The sequence below is a fragment of the Pogonomyrmex barbatus genome, unplaced genomic scaffold, assembly GCF_055798465.1.
Source record: "Pogonomyrmex barbatus isolate J1 unplaced genomic scaffold, ASM5579846v1 scaffold3, whole genome shotgun sequence".
Lineage (NCBI taxonomy): Eukaryota > Metazoa > Arthropoda > Insecta > Hymenoptera > Formicidae > Pogonomyrmex > Pogonomyrmex barbatus.
In genome coordinates, this window is record NW_028297127.1 from 3,302,063 (window position 1) to 3,325,590 (window position 23,528).

The 23,528-nt window shown below is 35.5% G+C and overlaps 1 protein-coding gene across 5 annotated transcripts in view; it reads left to right on the top strand.

Annotated features, from left to right (window-relative positions):
• LOC105430660 (lachesin) overlaps positions 1-20,460 on the top strand; it is a 129,363-nt gene extending 108,903 nt beyond the window's left edge. For 4 of the 5 annotated variants that reach the window (XM_089079085.1, XM_089079086.1, XM_089079084.1 and 1 more), the window contains exons 5-10: positions 699-782; positions 4,767-4,890; positions 7,678-7,815; positions 7,929-8,087; positions 10,128-10,298; positions 12,404-20,460. In XM_089079085.1, coding sequence (XP_088935211.1) covers positions 699-782; positions 4,767-4,890; positions 7,678-7,815; positions 7,929-8,087; positions 10,128-10,298; positions 12,404-12,708 — 981 coding nt within the window. In that variant the 3' untranslated portion in view covers positions 12,709-20,460. The remainder of the gene's footprint in view (positions 1-698; positions 783-4,766; positions 4,891-7,677; positions 7,816-7,928; positions 8,088-10,127; positions 10,299-12,403) is intronic. The other variant, XM_089079083.1, reaches the window with a different exon arrangement.
• Positions 20,461-23,528: the final 3,068 nt, after the last annotated feature.

Here is a 23,528-nt window from a genome sequence, read left to right on the forward strand (position 1 = left end):
CACTTGTTCAATCAATTTCATAAGTCCGTTGAAGAGAAATCTGTTATTTTCATTAATTTCGCAATTTTATTTGCATCTATCTGCCACGTAAAAACTAGTTATCTCAAATACCATCTCCGTGGTAGTACCGTGTGCTGCGACATGGGAAATAAAGCGAGCCGTATGTCATTGCTCTGATTCGCTTGTTATCAACGTCGCATATCAGATGAACCACATTCGCGATGCCGTATTGTATTAATGGAAAAAAATATGCTCCTCGCGGTGAAGTGTATTACGGCTTGGTAGCAAGAATAATAGAAGTTAGAAATATAATTACAGCTTTGACCATACGTGTCTCGTATTCCCTCTCATGTCATCATCACGAAATTCGTATAAAACATTAATTAAAATTCGCGAAGCCAGTTGTGAAAACTTAGCGTGGACGGGTCGCGCAAAATAATATTTAGACTTGGACAGTTTCATATCCGGGACTATAAACAATCTGTAAAAAAAAAATTGTTATGTATTCATATTAAGTATAATGCGAATTTTTATAATGGTTGGAAAAGGCAAAAACGCAAAAAATAGAGATACAGTTACGGTTTCAATTATCGTGAAATGAAATAATATTATAAAGCAAACTTTGACTCGTTGTTATTCGTTGAGTTTAAATCATGATATTTATTCATTAATGCTAATCTCAAATCTGTTTTCTTCAGACAGGTATGCTATCCATTGTTGTTCCACCTGATTTTGATCCCGAAGCAACATCGAGCGACATGATGGTCGGAGAAGGCGGTCAGGTGAATATCATTCTCTAATTTATGATACTACAATTTTAATTTTTAATTATAAAAAAGAAGTTTGTATTTATTATAACAATTATTACTATAATTATAGTAACAAAAGAAACAAACAATCTCGTTTTTATATTACTGTTCTTTGGAGTATTTCGATTAAATGTCTCTTTCGATTGAAATTAATTTTCATTTGAATCTCGAAGATTCCATCTGCATGCGAAAATAAATTTACGAATAAATATGGCAAAGGAAAGATACGCTATGGTGCAACTAGGCCGAGGGTCGTTAAATAACTTACTTTATATAGAGGTCATCATAAATAAACGTCGGTTTATTACTTACAAATATACTGATTTACATGTGTAATAAATTATTAAGGCAACGTTATATTCCGTGTGATTCATATCGAAGAAATTTATATCGGAAAACGGCAGTACAACACAAATACAGCGGCTCATGTCTAAATCTACAAATTACTTGTAATTTCATCATCGTTAATAATTCCTTAATTACTAGTAAGATGCTTAAATTGCCGGGAAGTTTACGATGAGATACCGATATTGAATTAAAAGTTCTATTAACTTCGAGTTAAAACGTACTTGCCTTACATTTACGTACACTGACATATATAAACTAATTTTCACATTTAGGAAGATACCGACTATAATTAATATTTATACCCCAAATACACCAAAAATAAATGTAACGCAATATGTTTTGTGTCGTAGATTCCGTAACTGCAACTTGCAACACCTGTTGCAAGTATTATTTCAATATCACGCTGTTATAAAACTAACTCGTAATTATTATTAAACGTCTTTCCATTATTCAATTGATAATCGGAATTTTATGATCTCACGCACTTTAGATCTGAAAAGAGCACGCTGTTTCGGCGATTAAGACTTATTAATCTTTAAAGGAATAAATATATATATATATATATATATATATATATATGTGTGTGTATATCGCCGTGTGTCTCGCATGTACGACTCGTAATAAATTTTGTGTGTAATTACTCGTAAATAATTTGTTTAATCCGGCAGTTTTTCACGTGTAATTATGAGAATGCAATCTGGGACATGTGTGCTACGGCCAGTCTCGGCGTTCGTGCCGGATGCTGTAAGTAAACCATCAGTGGAAATAAGTGACCTGTTGCTCACAATTCATATTCCGTGGCAGTCGTGCAATTTGTGCGAATACCTCATCTCATCCTCGCGTTTTTCCGCGCGCATGGCCGACGGTGTCGCTCGGCTAAAGAATATTGCGCTTCCCTCGGAACGTCTGACAGGACGCTTTTACGAAGACGCGACAGCCCCACGGAGCTACCATCATGGACCATTTTAAACTTTGAAATTATACCGGCGCGCATAGCAAGCCTTCCTATTATAAGCTATCGCAGTTGAAAATACTGAAAATTGTCTACTGTCAGTTTGATAAGTTACTTTCCATCTCTTTTGACGAGTTTGTTGAGGCACATGTTATGTATTTGTACCATTGTTACAATATAATTGTATATCATATTGTGCTTGACAGATAATTTGTGTACTTGGAAAATTCTATAATCACATTACAAGTTTCCACTTTTCTGGTGAAACTGAACGACGAATTAAATGACAAAATTTTTATCGTCATAAGTTACATTAGCTTTCATTTATTAAAATGTTATTTACATAATGTACTATAAAATGTTGTTTTATAAAAATTCTTAAGTTAGTTGCCGATTAATTTTTTTTTTTTTTAAGTGTCGAAGCATCCAAACCGTAAAAGAATAAAGAAGAAAGATTTTTCGTGTAACGAACTTTAAATCAAACAGATTTACAGAATACAAAATTACATTCTTTAATTACTCTTAAATAAAATTTACTTTAGGAAAATTTTAATTCACCACAAAAATAAATGATTCAAAAGATCGGAAAACTACATTTAGTCAAAATCCTCCTATTTTCACTACGAAGAAGTTAATCCAAAGTTGAAAAAAAAAGATAAAAAAAAATCATTATTTTTAAATACTTTGTTTATAGTCTACGTAAAGATATCTACAAATTAAAAAGAATAGCGCGAAAAGCTATTTCATTTCACTGATTTGATTTCTGATCAATTTCTGCTTTAATTTGATTTTAATTTGACAACTTTAATAATAAATTTAAAAGACAGCTGCCAATCGATGTAACGCGATTGTTCAAAAAAGATTGGAACTTCCGTTGACCTGGAGTGTTAGAAAAACTTGATAAAAAATTGAAACTTCAATCGAAATTCTGGTTTGCGCGTCCGTTTTCTGACGGTGCAAGCCGAATCCATCCAGGTAAATAAGTAATTTTGTCAGACCATAACTGTGTTATTAACAGCGCGTCTCTGGTGTGTTCACCAAACCGCAGCAAAAATGAAAAAGAATCCAGAAAGAACCTATTATTCACGGAGATTTTTTGCGTATTCTATTTTGTCCCGCAAAAACACATCACTTCATGTTATCTTGGGTAGTTTAATGTACGAGATTTCAATTTTTAAATTCGCTTTCTTTTAACAATAAGAGATATCACATATAGGACGTCTATCCTCGGCCTAGTTGCGGTCTCGATTTAACATTAATAGAACTCCCGGCAAAATGCGAGATTTTCTCTTCGTATAGCTTCTTCAAAATCTCGTAGGGTTCTACTCTACAAAGAATGTTTAATATCTTGCTGAGATTTAATATCTTGTACGCGTCAAATTATAAATATATAAATGCTTTCAATACATTTTCAATTAATATGTTCGTTTATTTCTCAAAAAATATGATATAGATTTAATTTTAAAAATCTGGTTGAAATCGATATACTCTGTATTAATTTATATTTGCATCTCGATGAAATCAATAATATTTCAAACCTTATCAGGTCAGCTACTATTATCAATAACATGATATTGTAAAGTAAACGTGTTAATAACGAATTGATTAGTTTATACTTTTATGTTTATTTTTTTAATTTTCATGAAATATGAATTTCGATAAATCGCATCATTATAGGATATTACTAAAGATTTATTCAAATATTACTGTTTAATTTTATACATATGCTTATAAATTTTAAACGTCGATAAAAAGTTATTTGAAAAAGTTAATGGATCCGCACTTATTTTATGCTTTTTTTGAGAGTAGCTACGCAAAATACACGATATGTGCAATAACTTACGTTATACCTCGGGAACGTGCTAACACGATGTTCATCCAAAAATGTCACGGATATTGCAAGCTAGCGGGCGGCGTGTCAGTAGAACGCAAGCCAACAACAGTATGCTGCGACACGTGTCGTGTCGTTAATTGTCAACATGCCGTTTATATTTTCCATTGTAGAGCACGCAGATATTCATTTCACGTACGTGTTTCGCAACTCGTAACTCCGCTGCTGCCGTTCATTTCGCATATTCGTGTAACATTGTAACTGATGAGAATCGGACCGATATTCATAATTGATGGCCCTAAATGCAGTAACACATGCTGCAGAGCGACAATTTATGAAAATCGACTTGATTTGATCGTGTCTGACCTCGTTTCGTCAAAAATAGCTTCGGATCGCTTCGGATTATTAAAGCCACCCAGAAGCGAAAATATCACTAAACGGAAGCTCCGTTAACGAGAATTGGAAGAGGTTCGATAAAATCGGTGAGCGTGACAGAACGGGTAACTGTTAAAAATCGCTCTCGTATCCCTCTCGGTGCCGGATATTTCATGCCTCTCGCGACCATAGATTCGTTTTCCGCTCGAGTATCCGCGCGAGCCACCATTGTTCCGGACAAGCGTCCTCGCGCGCGTACGTGTTTTACATAGAGAGACGGGAATCCGTGCACGCACGCGCGCGTCTCTCTCTCTCTCTCTCTCTCTCTCTCTCTCTCTCTCTCTCTCTCTCTCCTTTATTCCTCCAAATATATTTGGATGAAGCACAGTATTAGTGGAGTGCAATAACGAACTCGCTTCTCTTTATAATTCCGGTTTCATAACACGTACAGGTGAAGTTAACGTGCCGGGCGAGAGGCGTACCCGAGCCGCGCGTATCCTGGCGCCGGGAAGACGGCAAGAACATTATAATTCGGGAGCCATTTGCAGGAAGCGCCCCGAACCAGAAGTCTTACGGTAAGATTTAATATAGATGGTACGCCCGCGCCGCGCCACGCCGTTCCGCCGATATAGCGCGGAATATACAATTATGTTTTCCTTAGGCGTGCATGCCGCGCACCGCGATCCCGTTAGTATTCAAATTTCCTCATTACGAGGATCCGCGATTCCGGACTTTAAGATGAATCTCGCCCGGAAACCGATTCCGCTGATGTTACGAGATGATGCCTTCGTCCACGACTTCTGCCGAATGGCCGGCCGCCGGCGCTCGTCGTTCCGCGGATCATTAAGCGTAATATCGAATCTCACCGCGCTTAATATCGAGCCACTTGTGGAACATACGCGTTTATTTTCTTTGAGATTCTCTCGTAATTTATGTTCGTAATAAAATAGAAGAATTGTTCATTTCAAGTAGAAAATCGGAGTTTTTGGAAAATTGCTTTTAGCTGCAGTTTCTTATGAATGAATTTTATGAACAATATATCAGGCCCAATTGCACGTTATTTTGTGCTTTAAGTGAGACTTAAATATATATCTGTTTTCATTTATTTAGGAAGAAAGATAAAGATAGATACATGTTTAAATCTCGCTTAAAATCAAAATAATGTTGATGTAACCGGATCTTAATAATTAATATTTTCCTCGATGAAACAAAATTTGCTTGATAATAATTCTCTATTGATAATAATTTCTAATTTATTTTTTTAATTTTAATAAGTCAATGAAACTTTAAATCTTATTTGTTCGAGAAAGTCGTACGCGATATGAAATCGTTGCATGTTTCTTAACGCTCGAGGCGGCCGTAAAATGGACGTTGGTCGGGAAACACTACTCGCGAAGTGTCTCACCTCACTCTCAGCCGTCGGTCTCGACTAAACGACGTATTTAGTATTCACTTCAGCGTGGTGATACTAATAGCAGGCAAATTTCGCCGTGCTGTCGACGTGGTCCACGGCAAGGATGCATGCCACGGCAACCGGTGCAACATATGTCGTACCGAGCGTGAACCTGCACCTCCGGACCCGACTCCAGCGGCTTATTGTCGGCACTACAATCGCAGTGATTATCGAAGTCATGTCGAAAAAGTTTACCTTGGTCTCATGATTGCCCCAAGATTATAATTAACATAGCGCGGATATTTCGCGCCAACGTCGGATGAAAAAAACAAGCAAATAAAAAAAGCGATAATATAGTCGCTATTTTCAGATTTTAAATCGCGTTTGTCGAATAAAAAATTGTCACTGTAAATATTTTAATAATTTGAGTACTCAAATATAATTCAATTATTTCTTAACTGAAACGCGACATCAATCCCAAAATACGTTTCATCGTTTGAATTTTTCAAGTTGATCTTGAAAGACTGTTCGTAATCCTTCAATTTTGTCTTCTGCTCCAAAGTATTAATCTCAGAGAATTAATTTTCGCATGTAAACAAAGAATAAACCAATATAGGATTTCTCAGATATTAGTTTCCATCGGAAAATACAGAATCATATTGTTCGTCGAGACTTTATAATATTTCGATTAAGTTGGGAGCGTATCGTAGAACGCGCGCAAAACGCGGTATGTTGGTTGCGTAATTAATTTGCGAGGCGGAAAACACATGGATATGTCTCAAGATCTTTAGGAAAATCAATGTTTTTGCGACCTGAACTCTTGCGATGTAGCGTAACAAGGCCGCAGGTGAGGACGGTTCGTGCGTTTGCTTACAATATTCCACAGTGAGGAACAGTTGCAGATGCAACAAATCGCGCTCGTCTTATCCTGCATGCACTACTTCGTTGTTTGCATCCGAATGTCCAAGAATGTATTCAAAATGAACGATATGCGAAAAATGTCATGCAACAAAAATATTTCTATTAACAACGATATTTAAAATCTGGAACTATCGAACGAGTTTTACAAATTAATGGAAATTTTAAAGTCATTTATGAAAGAGGAAATCATTAAATTTGCAAACGGTGACTAAGCATTCGTGTTAAAAATGTAACATGCAAAATGTAATACGTAAAAATATAACCTGCATTATATGTTCCATAATAAAATATTGGAGAAGCATAATTAGCGCGAATATAATATCATTAAGCGCGTTTGTCGTTTTATTGATTATCGACCGCCGCTTTTGTAATAGGTCATATAATAAGCTTCACGTTCTTTTTCTATTCATCTATATATAGCGATTGCTCTCCGTTAAATAACAATAGCCAGAAACAATTGATTGTCAGTTAATTTTTCCACTAATGATATAAAAATATATTATTAGATTTGCATAATCTCAAAAAACTTAACTTCGATAAAACAAGAAATTTTACGTTTATTATTAATTTCGTGCTAATTATTGTTTCTGTTCAATGAGATTAATTAATTCTAATCAAATGTTTGCCTTTATTAATTAATAAGTAGCTGTTTTGCTTCCTATATCAAGTACGCTTAATTGAATCTTGCTAGCGTAACAATTATTATTCGCTTAAAGATAGAATATATTATTATTATTAAGCTTTTAGTACCTAAATTTAGTACCTAAATTCACGATGATATATCAATCATATTTGATCTGTAGAAAATAACTAATATGTCTCTATGTTAGATTATTGAAGTGACTTATAAACGTGGAAAATAGTAGTGGATAATTTTAATGATTCATCATTAATGATTTCCATCGGAAAATAGTAGTGGATAATATCATTAATGATTTTCCAAATCTCAATATTTCATTTTGTGTTAAAAAAATGAAGATGCGCGCTAGCTTTGTATATATACCAAAAGCTCTCGGTCTTACTCGACTTTAACGTTCACCGTTCCCAGTGTCTTCCGTGACCGAATTTCTCGGCGAGGAACTGAAGCTGACGAAGATCTCGAGAAACGAAATGGGGGTTTATCTGTGCATCGCCAGCAACGGGGTTCCGCCCGCGGTCAGCAAACGTATTTATATCAACGTTCATTGTGAGTAATAGTGATTACCGTCCGTCGGATCGGATACCCTGTATCTCGTGTAGAAGCGAATCCGCTATACTAAGACTGGAAATACAACAATATCTTCCGATTTCGATTTACAGTTCCACCAGTGATTCACGTACCCAATCAGCTGGTCGGCGCGCCCTTGGGGACCGACGTGGTCTTGGAATGTTTCGTCGAGGCATCCCCGATGTCGATTAATTATTGGGTCAAGGACCCTAAGGGTGAGATGGCACGTCAGATGACACCTGAGATAATACGTGAGATGACTTTCTCGTTGAAAATAAAACTTTTGCACTATGAGTCATAGTGGAACATTTATAGATCGCACTTTAACACGACTTTACTACGACATTTTAGCATAATATTTTATGTAGTCGTTGTCTTTTCAATTCGTGACGTTTGATATTTTTATTTGGCATTATTTAATTATTGGTTATATTGTTTATTATTTATTTTGCATTGATGATATTTTGCATTGATTAACTTGTAAATAATTACTCACACTGAAATTGATTTCAGATTGGCAACTTATATTTTAAATATACGCCTAATGACAGAAAAATTTGATAGATTATAAATTAATTAATAATTATGATCATTAATTAAATTATTTTTAGAATTATTTTGGGTGCTTAAAGAAATATAAATAAAAAAAATTAGATACGTATCGTTATATAATATTAAACGACAAGTTTTTTTTGTATTATGCACATTAGAATCGGTTATCGATTATAAACCTTTTTTTTAATAACTTTTTACAAATAATCATGTAACTTCAAAATCTGTTTTAAGATAAATTTCTTTGTATATATTTTTAACTTTTAATTTTAATTAAGATTTGCATATATTTGTCACTTATGTAAATTAATATAAATTTCATGTTATATCAACGATTTAAATTTTTGTCTTGTTATCTATTAAATAAATCTGTTAATTTTAATAATAACAGTCAATTATTAATGATACAATTCTCACTTCTACGCGAGATGAAATTATAATTTAATGTAATAGGAATAATTTATGGAGTATCTTTTCATTTATATATATATATATGCGACGTAATATTACATCGTAAAATAGTTATAGTTTGCTCCGCATATTGTTTACCGCGAGTAGCATAGTCCGTTATAGCGATTGGTTTGTTAACTAATTACCGACTATAACTAGCGGAGAAATGCTCAAACGTTAATTACTCTCGCAAGACAAATCCGATTATAGACCGTACTTTAGTTTAGGCGATTCCGATATCGGACGTATCGTTGTATTATCAGTTTCGAAAAATTGTTTTTATTCGTATTATTAAAAACGCGCAAATAAAGCTTATGCAAACAGTGATACAACAGTGATAAAACAGTGATACAAAAAAACGTAAAATGATTCAGTTTATTCTTTCATATAACATATGACAATAAAATGTAAAATATAGAATTAAGATTTTGGCGAACATCAAAAATTAATTATTTTTTTATATTTCGACGTTTGCTTATAGACATATAATAAAGAGTCAACTATTTCGGTATCATAAATGGCATGATATGTCACCGAATACCAGCAACATATCCCAACAACATGTAATAACTTGACTCAGAATCCTTCAAGAAAACTTTAGATAGATATAAGAGAGAATACTACTTATCCAGACTCGCGGAAATATCCCCGCAGTGGATTTCGCTTCGCAAGAGCCAGACGTCCTCCCAGTTTAACACACGCTCAGCTATCCAGAATTCCTCGCTCCAATGCATTCGTATGCAATTTCGTCTCGCATGGAAGATACCTTTCACTTGTTTCCATTATACGCAACTGTTTCAACGTGTAATAAGAAAGCATAGCAGAAAACGAGCGAGATATCTTATTTATGGCAAAAGACGTGACTTCTTAACGTAGTCCATAGCATAAGAATATCTCATAGTTTAATTAAAAATAATATGCCAATGCAATTTTATATATATATATATATATATATATATATATACATTAATACATGATAACGTTCTTTTAAATTTCGCTCAATTATATATGGATCGCTATTAAGACAACAGAAGAGAAATGGAGAATAATATTGAAAAAAAATATAGATAATAATATTTAAATATCTGAAACATCTACTTTTAATTTTAATTTCTGTCTACAAAACGCTCTGTCTTTCTGTCTGTAATTTTATAATAAATAGTTTTTTTTATTATCGCGTATCGATCAATAGAAACGTTGAATACACAAACGTGAGGAAAGACAACGTACCATTTTCCACTTGATGGAGTCAGAATAATTGAGAATATATTTTCCGCTTTGATCTCTAGGTGCGATGATAATATCTAGCGTCAGACACGAGGTCCAAGCGGTGACGAAGTCGCCATTCGAGGTTCGGATGGTCCTTACAATCCGGAACCTGCAGAAAAACGATGTGGGAACGTACCGATGCGCGGCCAAAAATTCCCTCGGCGAGGTTGAGAGTAGTATTCGATTATACGGTGAGTACACAGCGCGTTTTCGACCGTTATCAAACGAAGTTTCCCGCGGAGCCCATAAAGAATACCTAATTCGATTACCCGACGAAACGCAGACAAAACGGGGGGAGAATTGCGTTATCCGCGCCGCATTTCGTTTCAATGCACGTGTACATTTGCGGATAATCCCGATTCTTCCTACTTTTCCCTCTTTTCTCTCTTTTCCCATCGTTTTATTCTTTTAGATAGTCGTAAACGCTAGGGATTAAGATTTCGTACTGTGAAATAAAACCTGCAAACAGACCGGCAGATAATTGCACGAGAGAGAGAGAGGGGTCAACGGTGAAAAGTTTGCTTTGCAAACTGTGAATGAATTATTATACTTATAAATATCGTACCGGGATTAATTTTTTGCTTATTATAATTGATAACATCTATTTCTCTGATAATGCTGCTTCGGATATTATACTATATTAATATCAAATCTAAATTTTACCATTTAATTTTTAATGTACGCGTCATAAAGAATTGCATTTAATGACAAAAGCAGGAAAGAATTATATAATTATCATCATCAAATTTGTAAATTTTAGTATCATAATAAACCATAATCAAGTTATAAAAAAAAATGTATATAAATAAAAAAAGTATATTTATCTTTTTTATTCTTTAAAATTTGTTTTATTAAATTTTTCAATATTAAGTAATTTCCATTGTTTTTTCCAGTTTTTATCGACAAAAGCGACCTCATATTTGTTAAAAAATATGTTTTTAAAATGTTACATCGTCGTGTAAATCTCTCTCTCTCTCTCTCTCTCTCTCTCTCTGTCTCTCTCTCTCTACACGTCTATGCGTAACGTAACTTGTGGGCGAAATCATCTTGAATGCATTCGAGTAACAAGTCAACTCTCGATAACTCAAAGTGAACGAATTACGATGCGGAGAAACAGCTTTTTGCCGTGCCTTGCAACTCGGTTACACCGGTATCTTGCGAACCGTTAGGCGAAGTGAAGGGTGGAATTTACTCTCGCGCATGACCTGTTATTTCTATATTAATGGCGCGGGTCGCGAGGTTAACGAGTCCCCGTACTCAGTGTGGAAATTGTTGTTCTCACTCGCGCCCCCGGTAAATCCGCGCCCCGCACCCCGCCTCCATCGTGACTGATCGTCATGGATAAGTGGGATAGGAATAAGAGGGTTTTCTCCTTATGGCAAACACACCCCGCGTTTACAAGCATCGTCACTTTGCGGACGGAAATCTCCGAGGAATTGCCTCTATATCAACGGCAGATGCCTTTCGGTCAATCCTCATCTTTTCGCGCGCACGACGTCGGATTTCTCGGCTAGCTTACGGCTCTCATCCCTCCGAGGTGTGCGAGGCAGAAGGATGAGAAGATAAGGCCGGCGAGTGCAGTACACTCTTCGCGTTTGTAAATCGTCGCGTGTTATCGACCCATCGATTTCGAAACCGAGGCGTCTTCATCCGGTACACTGGGCGTAAGGGTGACATATTTGCGTACGTAAATTTAAAGATGACGATACAAGAAACGATTTCACCAGCACTTGCGTTTCTTATTTGCTAGCGTCAACAAGGAAATCTCCATAAGTTTGAAAATTTTAAATTTAATAAAAAGAACAAACATACAATCGATCCTAGGGGTAATCTTCTTAAAACTCACATGAAATATTCTCCTAAAGTTCGATAGAAACTTCAGAAAACATGTTTTATATATATATATATATATGCGTATATGTCCATCCCCTGATGCTAAACTCTATACATGAAAACAGCACGCATGTGGGTCGAGCTGTCTTGTCTACAAGCAACCCAACTTCATCTTTTTTTTCCTTTATTCACGAGACTCTCAATGGAGAAAGTTTGTAGCATAAGCGTCAAAACTCTCGGATAAGCGCCGATAAGTTCGCGACATTGTTACTTTTACTACTTGAAACAATACAATGGGGAGGATTTTTGGTTAGCGTTCACGAAATTATCACTTATAAACATGAATATGCATATCGATTATTACATTAATATTCTTAGAATCGTATAAAAAAAATTTATTTTTAAGTAAAATCCTATTCAGATAATTTTCTTTTTTCCTTCATCACGTTTCTCTCTGTTTCAGAAATTTCGGGGCCGGCGAAGACGCAGACGCCGGCGTTGCCGCCGTTCTATGACGAAGAGGACGAGGTGGTGTACGGTTCGGCGGAGGTAGACAAAACGGAGAACAAGCTGCTGGTGGTAGATAACACGATTCACGGACACATGGGTTATCCGTCGCTCGCTACGCCATCCTCCACGACTCGCGTCGGCAAGAAACGACCGATTAACGCCGCCAATTCGGCCGTCAATTCTTATCCACGACGAATCTTCGTTCTGGTATCGTCGCTGTTATCGCTCCTAATCGTTTGCCGAAGATGGTGCTGGTGATGAGAGACGAGAGAGAGCCGAGAAATCCTGAAGAATCCAGTCAGGGCATCCGTCGTCAGTGCTCGCGATCGCGCATCGATTTTCCGCGATGACATAATTCGCTTTCGAAGAGGAAGCGTTGTTACATGCGATTAACACTCGATGACCATAAAATCGAAGTTATTTGTATAGTAAGCTGCTGTGCTACTCCTGTGAATTCCTCCTGAAAGAAAAGAATAGATAGAATAGATATTCGAAAAAATTCGGTGCTGTTGTCCAAATGTATTATATTTTAACCCTGACTGATCAATATGAAGAAACCGCCAGGCCAGATTCGTGTAAGATAAAAGCTCGCAAGCTTCCATCTTCATTGGCTATTCAGCAGCTTGCTCGGCTCTACGCGGCAAAAACAATTTCGAATGGGCTTAAGTCGCCGCCGCCGACGACGACGTATCGTCTTCCCTGAGTGGCTTATTCGTAATTCGTAGACCTAATCAATGCATGGGAAACTCGCAGAAGAGATGAACCAGGGACTGAAGACGGGAACGTGCTTTGCGAGGTGATATTGATCGTTATACTTGGATCGAAGAATCGATCGGTGAGTGCTAAGTTAATTAAATTCAGGGATCGAATACGGTATAATTTAACTCGGTTCTATTTTCGATATACTTATTATAGTATCAAAATGGTGCCCTAGATTTTTTACTCCCGTGCAAAATTGAACAACGTGATCCAGTACGATACACGGCAGAATGTCAATGTTTTATTTAATCTCTGCGGTGATTTGAGAAAATAAAATTAATGCCAACATCGAGCTAAATAACGATCTTTAAACGTAAATTATCAACTTCTTCTCTATTTTATTATGTGAAGACATACATGTTATCGAATCAAATTGCGAGTTCTCGATTAATTAAAATTGAAAAGAAATGCTGTAATAAAAAGACGGAAACGATGGACGCGAAAAAGATAAGGAAGAAAACAATGATGCGATAGTAGCTTAAATTAATCAGACAGGCGAAATCAACGATAAGAAGAAGAACATATCTCGAAGTGAAGATAATCCTGGATAATATTCGCGCGGATGGAAGAGTCAGATGCGTAACTCCTCAGTTTCGGCGGCAATAAATCTGCGTGATATGTACATATTTACGTGTATCATATACAGGCACGCTCGCACGTGTATATGTGTGCATACGTCAGGGTAAACTAACACATTCGTGCCACTTTTCCCTAGCTCCCCGCTGCGCTCTCCGATCGCGTGCGAGCGGCGTGGCGTTCCGTAGATAGCCCTTGCGATTACGCCAGTGTAATAGGATATGTATCGCGAGTTTAAATGAGTATTGAAAGCTTTAAAGGAGTTCGAGCCGGAAGTAGCAAGACGCCGTGTCTCGCGCCCGTCTTGGCGGACGCCCTCGATCTCGGAACCAATCGATTGCGGATGAACCCAAGTTCTTCGCCACACACACACACGCCTCGATCACGGACGTGCGATCGTACCTGTCCCTTTTCGCAAACTTTCTTTTCTTTTCCACAAGGTTACCGTTCAGCCGAGAGAGAATTTTCACTGCACTCTCGGTTAACAGCCCTCGACAGCAAAACTCTCAAGTCAACATGGAATTAAGTATGTCTTCGGAGGAAACGTTTAATGCTCCACTTTTTGAATGCTATTCTCCGTACCAAAACGCTCCCCGGTAGTAGTTGAGTAGAGAGTCGTTTTCAATGATTGTTCACTCGAGAGTTTTGCTTCCGAGAACGGCTCTCGATATTAGAACTTTCCTATGGTTAAAATAAAATTGGACGATATTCGAATATTTACTCGAAAATCCTAATGGCAACTGCCGATTGTGAATTTAACAAATTTGAAAGAGACATTGCATTTTTTTCTCGAGAATCAGATCAAAGACGGAAATTAAAAAATTAATAAAAAATCTCAAGAGCAATTTTTTTTAACTCATAAGTATATTATTACATATAACGCATTTGATATTTTTATGATAAAAATCAATTTTTTTTAATTTATAATTTTGAAAAATGTAAATTTGCAACACAATATGAATTGAATTAATTTATAGTCAAATAAAATTGTTGATAAAAATATAAAAAATTACGCATAAAATTAACATAAAAATTATATAATATATAAAATTAAAATCTTTAATACAAATTAAAATATATTAAAAAGATTAAGAATAATAAGAATACTTTTCAAAAATCTGTATAAATTACAAACTATATAATGAGAGAGAAACTTATAGAAGCTTATAGAAGAGCAATTCAATCAAAATATAACAAGCCAATAGAAAGTTTCACCGATCGTGCGTCCTATGATCAGAAAGTGATATCTAATTACTCGTTTCCGGTGTGAGCCAAACAATTAATAAGTGTTCGATAGATCAGTGACGATCCTTTTCTGGCGCGAGTTGCTTCGAGCGAATATGCAGAATACACGTGTGAGAGAAAGGAAGTGAGAAATAGAGAATAAAAGAAAGAGAGAATGTCATACTAATTATATTTTTATATTTCCATCATAGCGCGCTTACGTTTCGTGTTAATAGACTTTTAATTACTAGTAAAATCTCTTATCTAATCGTTGCTATTACGATACTCGGTTTCCGCAAGTAATTTCTCTAATTACATTTGTGATGTTGCAACAGCGAACGTCGTGACACATAATGGCGCATCTAGATCGGTCAATTCCGATTTTGGATTTCCATTCCGTTTTCGGATGAACTCCACAAAGTGGATCTAACACGACCGTGGAAAGATAATAAAATCGATCGCATCGATTCCCACGCACCACTCGCTACGACAGTTTTGTATTCACTTGCTAAATAAATCGGGTGTCCCCGTGGGCGCTTAGTTTTGGAGTTTTATGGCAACTGAAATTGCGTCTCGTTACGCTTCGCGGTTCGTTTTCGGTACTCACCGACAGCTCTCTCGCAGGAGCATCATATGTGCTCAATTTCTATTAAAATCTATTTTCGTTTCTTGCGTTTCTCAATAGGTGTTCTTCATGATCGGTTTGCCCATATCTAATTGCTCTTAAATACCAAATAAATCTCTACGAAAAAGATTAATCCTTTCATCGTCCTATTTGACTTCAAAGTAAAGATCGTAATGAAGTTTTCATATCGTGAATAATTTAAAATAACATTGACTTTAAAAAAAAAAAGAAATTTTAATGACCAAATAGTTATGAAACATTTGCTAATATTGTTACATTGCTAATATTGTTCCAATATGTATAACAAAATGAACGCGTTAGGTAATATTTTAGAAAAATCGTTACTTTATCGTTGTATATTCATGTTGCTCCGCTGAAACATCGCATCTGATAAATTTGTCGTTTGCAACGTTTTTCTGGGGAGTCCTTCAATTAACCAATGGCCCATTTCGCATTCGATATAATATGCAACGTGCCACATTCGTCACTGCAATCTACGTCGAAATGGCCAGTCGCAAAAAAATCCGGTTCGCGAAGCGTCCTCAAACGTCCTCACGAGAGCCAATGAATGGTCGCTCTCTCGGTGACCGAAAAAAACCCTCGAGAAAAAAAAATCGCGACGCTTTTTTCCCCGACGGGTGAAATCGTGCTCGTTTACGACACGCCGTCGTAGCCTGGCGATACCGCGGACGAGCGTGTTCCCTCTTATTTCGTCGGAGGGAATCCTCATTTCAGAACGATTATCTCTCTCTCTCACTCTCCCTCTCTCCGGCGACGCGAGAAAACGTCGGAAAGGCGGGCCGTCTCTCTCGGTCACGGTGAGAAATTATAAGGGCGAATCCGCCTTTAAGGACTAGAGGAAGAAGATCTTACTTCCTCCATAAATAAACACAACTGCCCGTGCAGCTGGCGCGGACGTAATTCATCGTGAATTAATTTAAGGGCCACCACCGTTTCCCTTTGCTACCCCCCCCCCTTCTCTTTCTTTCTCGACCGTCCCACGTTTTTATTAAAAGGCCCGCCGCGTCGAGGCCGCCATTTGGCGGCTCTCGCTTTTATGCTGATTTTATTTCCCTTCTTTCGTAAACTCGGACATCCAAAGAATAATTGTGCGGTATGATTATCTTATCCGCCACAGATCGGCGTCAGGTGAACGGTTGCGTGAGATACGGGCCATCGAACCGGATGAGGGTCGAAATGAAGAGGATTTCATGGCTCGCCAAGAGTGATGTCTCTCCTCTCGTTCATCCTCATCCTTATGTCCATCTTCATTTTTATCGTCCGTATCGCAGTACCGCCCGGAGGAGGTCGACGGCTTCCTCGTCGACGACTTACAAACGAGCTTACCGTTCCGTTTGGACTGCGAAGTCGCCTCCTGCAAAGTTGCAGCCGCAGTTGCAGCACTTCACGTTGGTCCTCAACCTACGTCTCTACGGCCGTAGATTTCCGCCTTCCTTCCCCCGCCCTCGGCCGTACGCTTAATCCCCCCGTCGGTTACGCTTATTAAAGTCCCGAGAGGTACGACGTGTAAGCCCGTCGAGGCGATATACACCGGGGACGCAGATAGTTACGTATGCGCGCTGGTTGCACGACTGTTGGTTTATCGCGCGGCCGCAGTCGGTGCGTTTCGCCGTTTCAACGTGCCAGACGAAGGGTATAGTTTCAGAAGTGCACACTTCAACACGTCGCAACGAGAACGATCAATGTAATTCCGCGACTCGCCGCGAAGGGACAAATGTTCCGCGTGTGTATACGCGTAACGTTTACTCTGTATTGTCTCCAATTCCTGAACTGATATCGCTCAGAATGATATCGCTAATCGTCATTTTATCTTGAAAATTATAACGTTAATTGTTACAGCGTTAATTGTTTTTTATTCAAATTAATTTGATGATTTATAAATCGATGTTTACCGATGCACTCTTCTTTTATTCATTAATTCAAATCTCGATAAATATTTTTTTTAAATGCCTGTTCTTCAGTTCGAGACAACATTGATATATCTTGGCACTTTAACTGCCAAACGATTTGGGATTTTTCTACGACACGATCGAACAGCTTCGAAAAGTTTGTTTTATGAGTCTTAAGTGGGTCGATTGAACTGGTATAAAGTTTTAAGAGTTTTGGGGAAGGAGAATTAGCCAAGTTCCTTTATCTGCGTGAATTATCACCTCTGTGGTTCGTCCCTTTTGGCATTTACGTTGACATTGTAAAATAATGCTGTGTTTTCTAATGTTCCACAATCTTATACCTCACGCGATGCAAATTTCAAATATATTTTTAAAATTCAATCATATTATTGCTTTATTTTTTTCGTGTAAAATGTCGATATATACTATACGATTCCTGAACTTTCTTCGTTTTCTTTGTTCCGGCATACCCATGCTTATCTTCTTCATGGCTCCTCTTTTATTTACTTTAGTTTTCGCAACGTGGCTTGTTGCAGTCGTTAGTTTTTCTTTGCGCTTATTGAGTCGTAAATAACATATCTTCCTTATCGAACGAAAACACCGTTGCAAAAAAACCTATCCAAATACCTGTCCTAGAATTTTTCGCTCTTCGAGCAGCAGTTTTCGCAATCTACGAGCTCCGAAGCTGTGTTAGAGTTATCATACATGAGAAATATAACTAGATTTAAAATATTTTCGATTCACCTCAATAATACAATATCTCACAAAAATGAAAGAAAATAAAAATCGTTTGTCAGAGAAATTTTACTTTTACAAAATACTGATGTATCTAAATTGCAATGTGGCGATTGCAAATTCTTATGAAATCATAAAAATAAGACGGATTAAAGCAAACCGATAAATACGATGAATGTCTTAGAATATATACTACAATTTATCCTATCCTATCATACGAATAAGAATTTCCCGCGTTTATTTTCCGACTTTGATTTCCGAGAGTTTGGGGATAATATCGAGTATACAGTTCTTGGAGAATAAAATGTATTGTGGATGTAGCACAAAAAAAAATGTTTCCGCGCGAGAGTTGCCGATGAATTTTGTACGTAGCGGAATATAGGGCCGCAAACCACCCTCAAAATCCCTAAGTTGTCCGCCGTGGAAGTTATCATTGGCAATTATCTGGCAGCTATACATCACTGCCACTCGGCGAGTCCTACGGCGGCTCATTCCTCCTTTCGCGCTTCCAAATACTCCTCCAGACTGCAATATCAGACAATACAAGAAAACGAAACTTCGAATACGTGGAAAACTGTTAGCGGTGTGCATGATGCGAAGGATGACTTCTAACCCCTTATAAAATATCTAAACTCCCCTCTCTTCCCTCCTCTTCCAACGCTACTTAACTTTAGGATCGATATCATACTATATTAACATCAGAAGAGTCGAGATAAAATAATATTATGTTTTATTTATTAGATTCAACAAACTTATTTCGACTAAATCTATTACTACATATCTTCAAAGCATAGACATATCGTCGATCGTGTTAAAATCGTGTTAAAATTAAAAGTAAAAATGTTAATCTTAAGATAGTTGATTCTTAAGGTAGTTAACTTAAATTATGGAAGAGATCTTTATCATTCAATATATCAATGTTTTATTTATCTGAAAACTTGAATCTTTTTATTTAAAAGATTTTTTCATTTCTTATTTTTCTTTATAAAAGCTTTTCATTTAATCATGATTTTTTATCAAAAAATATAAAAATGTTTTCTTTAATTAAAATTGAAAAGAAAAATATTAAATAAAGACATAAAATAAACATTTTTTCAAAAATTCAGATACAACTTATCTTGATTCTTCTAATGTTAACAACATACTTTTCCATTGCGTTTTTCATCATCATGTATTGTATACTTTTTGTAAGATAATAAAAGTCGAATATGATTGAAAGATAAAACATGTTTCTTGGATAAATTCATGTAAAGTATCCGATAATAATCGTAAATCATTTGTTATTTTGCGATTTTTGTAATAATTAATGAGTTATTTACAAAGATCCATATGCATTCATGTGAGACAGGCTAGGATGTATTTTCATGGATCTTTATAAATTAATAACTCATGAATTATAGCGAAAATTTTAAAATGATAAAGGACTCAATATAATCCATTTTATCTTCTCACGAAAAGTGATACGATCATTATCGGATACTCTGTATAAGAGTCTAAATAAATCGAGATATGTCCCAGGATCATCTCTTGATCCTGAGAACGGAGAATATCTCGCAAGATGGAAATGTGCTTTAAAAATCCTTCGGGACACGAAACGTGCTTATACGCTTGTCGATGAATGTTCAAGAAACTAGTTAAATAAATTGCATTGTCTTCGTTCACGAGCGCAATCGATATGACTTGTACATTAAGAGAAGTTGCAATTTTGCGTTGTTAAGTGGGACAATCGTTCCGCATCCAATCGAATCCTGGCGTTATGCGAGTATTAAGAAGAGAGATGATAAAATAAAAACGGTATAAATATAAGTTTGATCTCGTCGACAACGTATACCAAACTTAAATGCTATCTTCCTGTATAAATAATAATCGTAAAGTTATAACGACGATATAATTTTTTTTCTTGATAACATTTCTTTTCCTGACGCGTAATGTGTAGTGCTCGCGTAATTTTGTACAACTGTACGTATGTGCAAAAAATCGATCTCTTCGATGAGCGAAGATTAATTGAAAACAAGACGATGAGCGACGAGCGACAAGCGAATTGTATAAATATAGTCGTGTAAGAAGGTAGTGGAGAATACTTCTGTAAATAATTGTGAACAGAAAAACACTGTAACCAAATATCACGGCGGAATAAAAGCGAAGCTTCGTGTCGCATATGGAGCTTTCGATAAGATCTTATCTTGCATATGTTATTGCGGCAAATCCATTGTTTTTGTTAATGACATATCGTTATGTCTAAAATTCCCCTATATTACAAAATCACACCATTGTATTCTCACTGTATAATAACTAAAAGACATCTTATGCTTTATTAAACATATTTAATTTGTCACCGTTTTATGCATAAAATAATAACTTGAAAATCGTATTTTAATTTTTTCGTATAAAAATCCTACATACTGGAGTAAGTTCGGGTATAAAGGTAAGTTTTGCGCATGTTTAGCAAATAGACATATCGGAATTCTAATATCTTTCTGTCAAAATCTTTTCAAAACTTTATGTCGGCTTAAAAATATCATGAGAAAAATGAGAAAGATCTGAGAAAGATCGAAACAATAACATTAATCTGTTTTAATATTGATGGATTAAATAAATAAAATTGATGTCGTTTATTAATATAAATTATAAATACGCTAAGATGAGAAGAAATATTTTTAAAGCCAAAGTGAAATTTTTTAATAATGTATTGCATTTTGTTTTAAAGATGTATTATTTTAAAGATGTTAATTTAATATGCTTCTGAAATTTAATTATTAAATATATATATATATATATATATATATATATATATATATCCACGTGTAATAATAAAACACAAAAAGAGCTTAATATCTTATGAATCGATAAAAAGTTTTTAACTCAAATTCTTTCCAAATCGCGAAAACTGTAAAAAAAATATCAAAAATAACTTCATTTCTTAATTTAAAAAAAACTTCATTTTTTTATCTCAAAATAAATGATACATATATGTTGTGACCTTTTTCTAAATAATGGAATCTGATATTGAAAGAATAGCAGCCTGATTAATTTAACATCGACGTTTTTCTTTAAAAAATCCAAGAAAAATTATTATGTCGGACCAGAAATAATAATTAATACCATTTTCATAAATGGCATTTTTATATGTAATATCCAATATCGTACCTTGATCATTTATTATAATAGAGGGAGAATACTGAATATTATATCTAAAAATATATTCTTCCATAAATATCGATATTGTATAATGATGACTTTTGTGTGGTTCAAATTAAATATCGACTTATAAATATACGAGACATAAAGAATACATGGATGAGAAAATTTTCAAGTAAATTGTTTCCACGTATATTCGCACATATTCGCGCATTTATTTATTCTTTGTTTATCAATAAATTGAGCTTTGCACTTTAATAAACTTGTGCGTGCGTGCGTGCGTGTGCGTGTGCGTGCGTGCGTGCGTGCGTGCGTGCGTGCGTGCGTGCGTGCGTGCGTGTGCGTGTGCGTGTGCGTGTGCGTGCGTGTGCGTGTGCGTGTGCGTGCGTGTGTGTGTGTGTGTGTGTGTGTGTGTGTGTGTGTGTGTGTATATTTATGACATTTTTAAATGAGATATATTTTATTAATAATATTATTTTGATAATTATATCATTCCAACAATAGTAAAAAAAAAAATATATATATATATATATATATATATATAATAAAAACTATTTTCCTTATATTATAGCACATACGTTTGTTGTAAACAATTATTTGATATTTCTTTTTATTATTGTTGGAATGATATAATTATCAAAATAATATTATTAATAAAATATATCTCATTTAAAAATGTCACAAATTCTGTAGAAAATTTATGTATTATACACAATATTTCTTTGTACAATATATACTTATTCAAATATTCTGTCGTGTATAAACTATCTTTCTAAAGTAAATGCCATTTACGCAAAATGCCGGAAAACTATTAAATACTTTTTTAATTACAATTTCTTTAACTAATTTAAATATAAGTATTTTGAACCATCCAATTATTATATAATTTATATTGTATATTTGTGTTATGTATATTGTGTTATGTATATTGTGTTATGTATATTTGTTACAACTTAAATAACTATTATTTAAAAATATCTTGATATGACCTAGTAACATTTTAATATTTTCGTCGAGAAAAGATTAATTTTGAATCAAAAAAAGAAAAATAAAAGAGATTTGTATTTGTATTTATATCTCACTTTTATTAAAAAATGCGCTTTTAAACGCGCAGTTAGCATAGTTTACGTTACACATACTGTAGATAAAATAAGCGCAGAAATACATAAACACATAAACGTATTTATGAATAAAAATGCGTTGTTAATATGGATCTTAATTATTTGTCCAAAAATTACAATATAACAATATTATATTACGATACGTTCGCCAGACGCAATTATAATTGCCAATAATATCGTAATAAATGTTTCAAAATGTCGTTTATGCTTTGCATTCCAAAAAGAGGAACATGACATTGTCGAAATATTCGCATCAAATACAGGTCTTTTTGAATGCACTTTAAAAATATGTCCACCAAGTGGACGAAGGTACACATGCATTGCGGTTGGTTATTTGGATTTCGACGCGACGGAGAGTGGTAGGGAGAGTGGAGGAGTGAGAAAGGGTTACGGGTCGAATGGAAAAATTCGCTCGATATTATTTCAAACTTCTTTGAAACATGGGGTAGGATATGCCAAACTCGCCCGGTCTCTCACGCACGTGCGGCGTAGGGTAACAGTCAAACACTTGGCACCAGCCGGTGCCGGGTATATGACATGAATATTTGTTTCTAATAAGATATGCTGCTTCGCCAGCGCCATTTGACGCACCTCTCGCTGCGCTCAGGTTACAACTACCTTTCGCACAGGACTTAGGATCCAATCCTGCGATCGATTTTTCCAGACAAATAAAACGAACGTAATTGGATATCGGAGTATATTTGGACGACTTTAATTTGCCATTTTGTCAGCGTAAAACCGCTTGTGTCGCAAATAAACGCCGCAAGAATTTGCTATTTTAAATTATATGCCTTGATCACTTGCCGATACATTGATGATTTTGCTGTCAGACAGAGTTTAAGAATAGCTCCTATAAAAGTCAAATCTAAATTCGATAAATCTCGAAAGAGAAGTTTTAAAAGTTTAAAAGATATAAAGTCGCCGTGATATTATCTTCAGAAATTGATACAAAGTTGGAATATAGAAGTTTCTATAAGCAGTTTTTTTAAA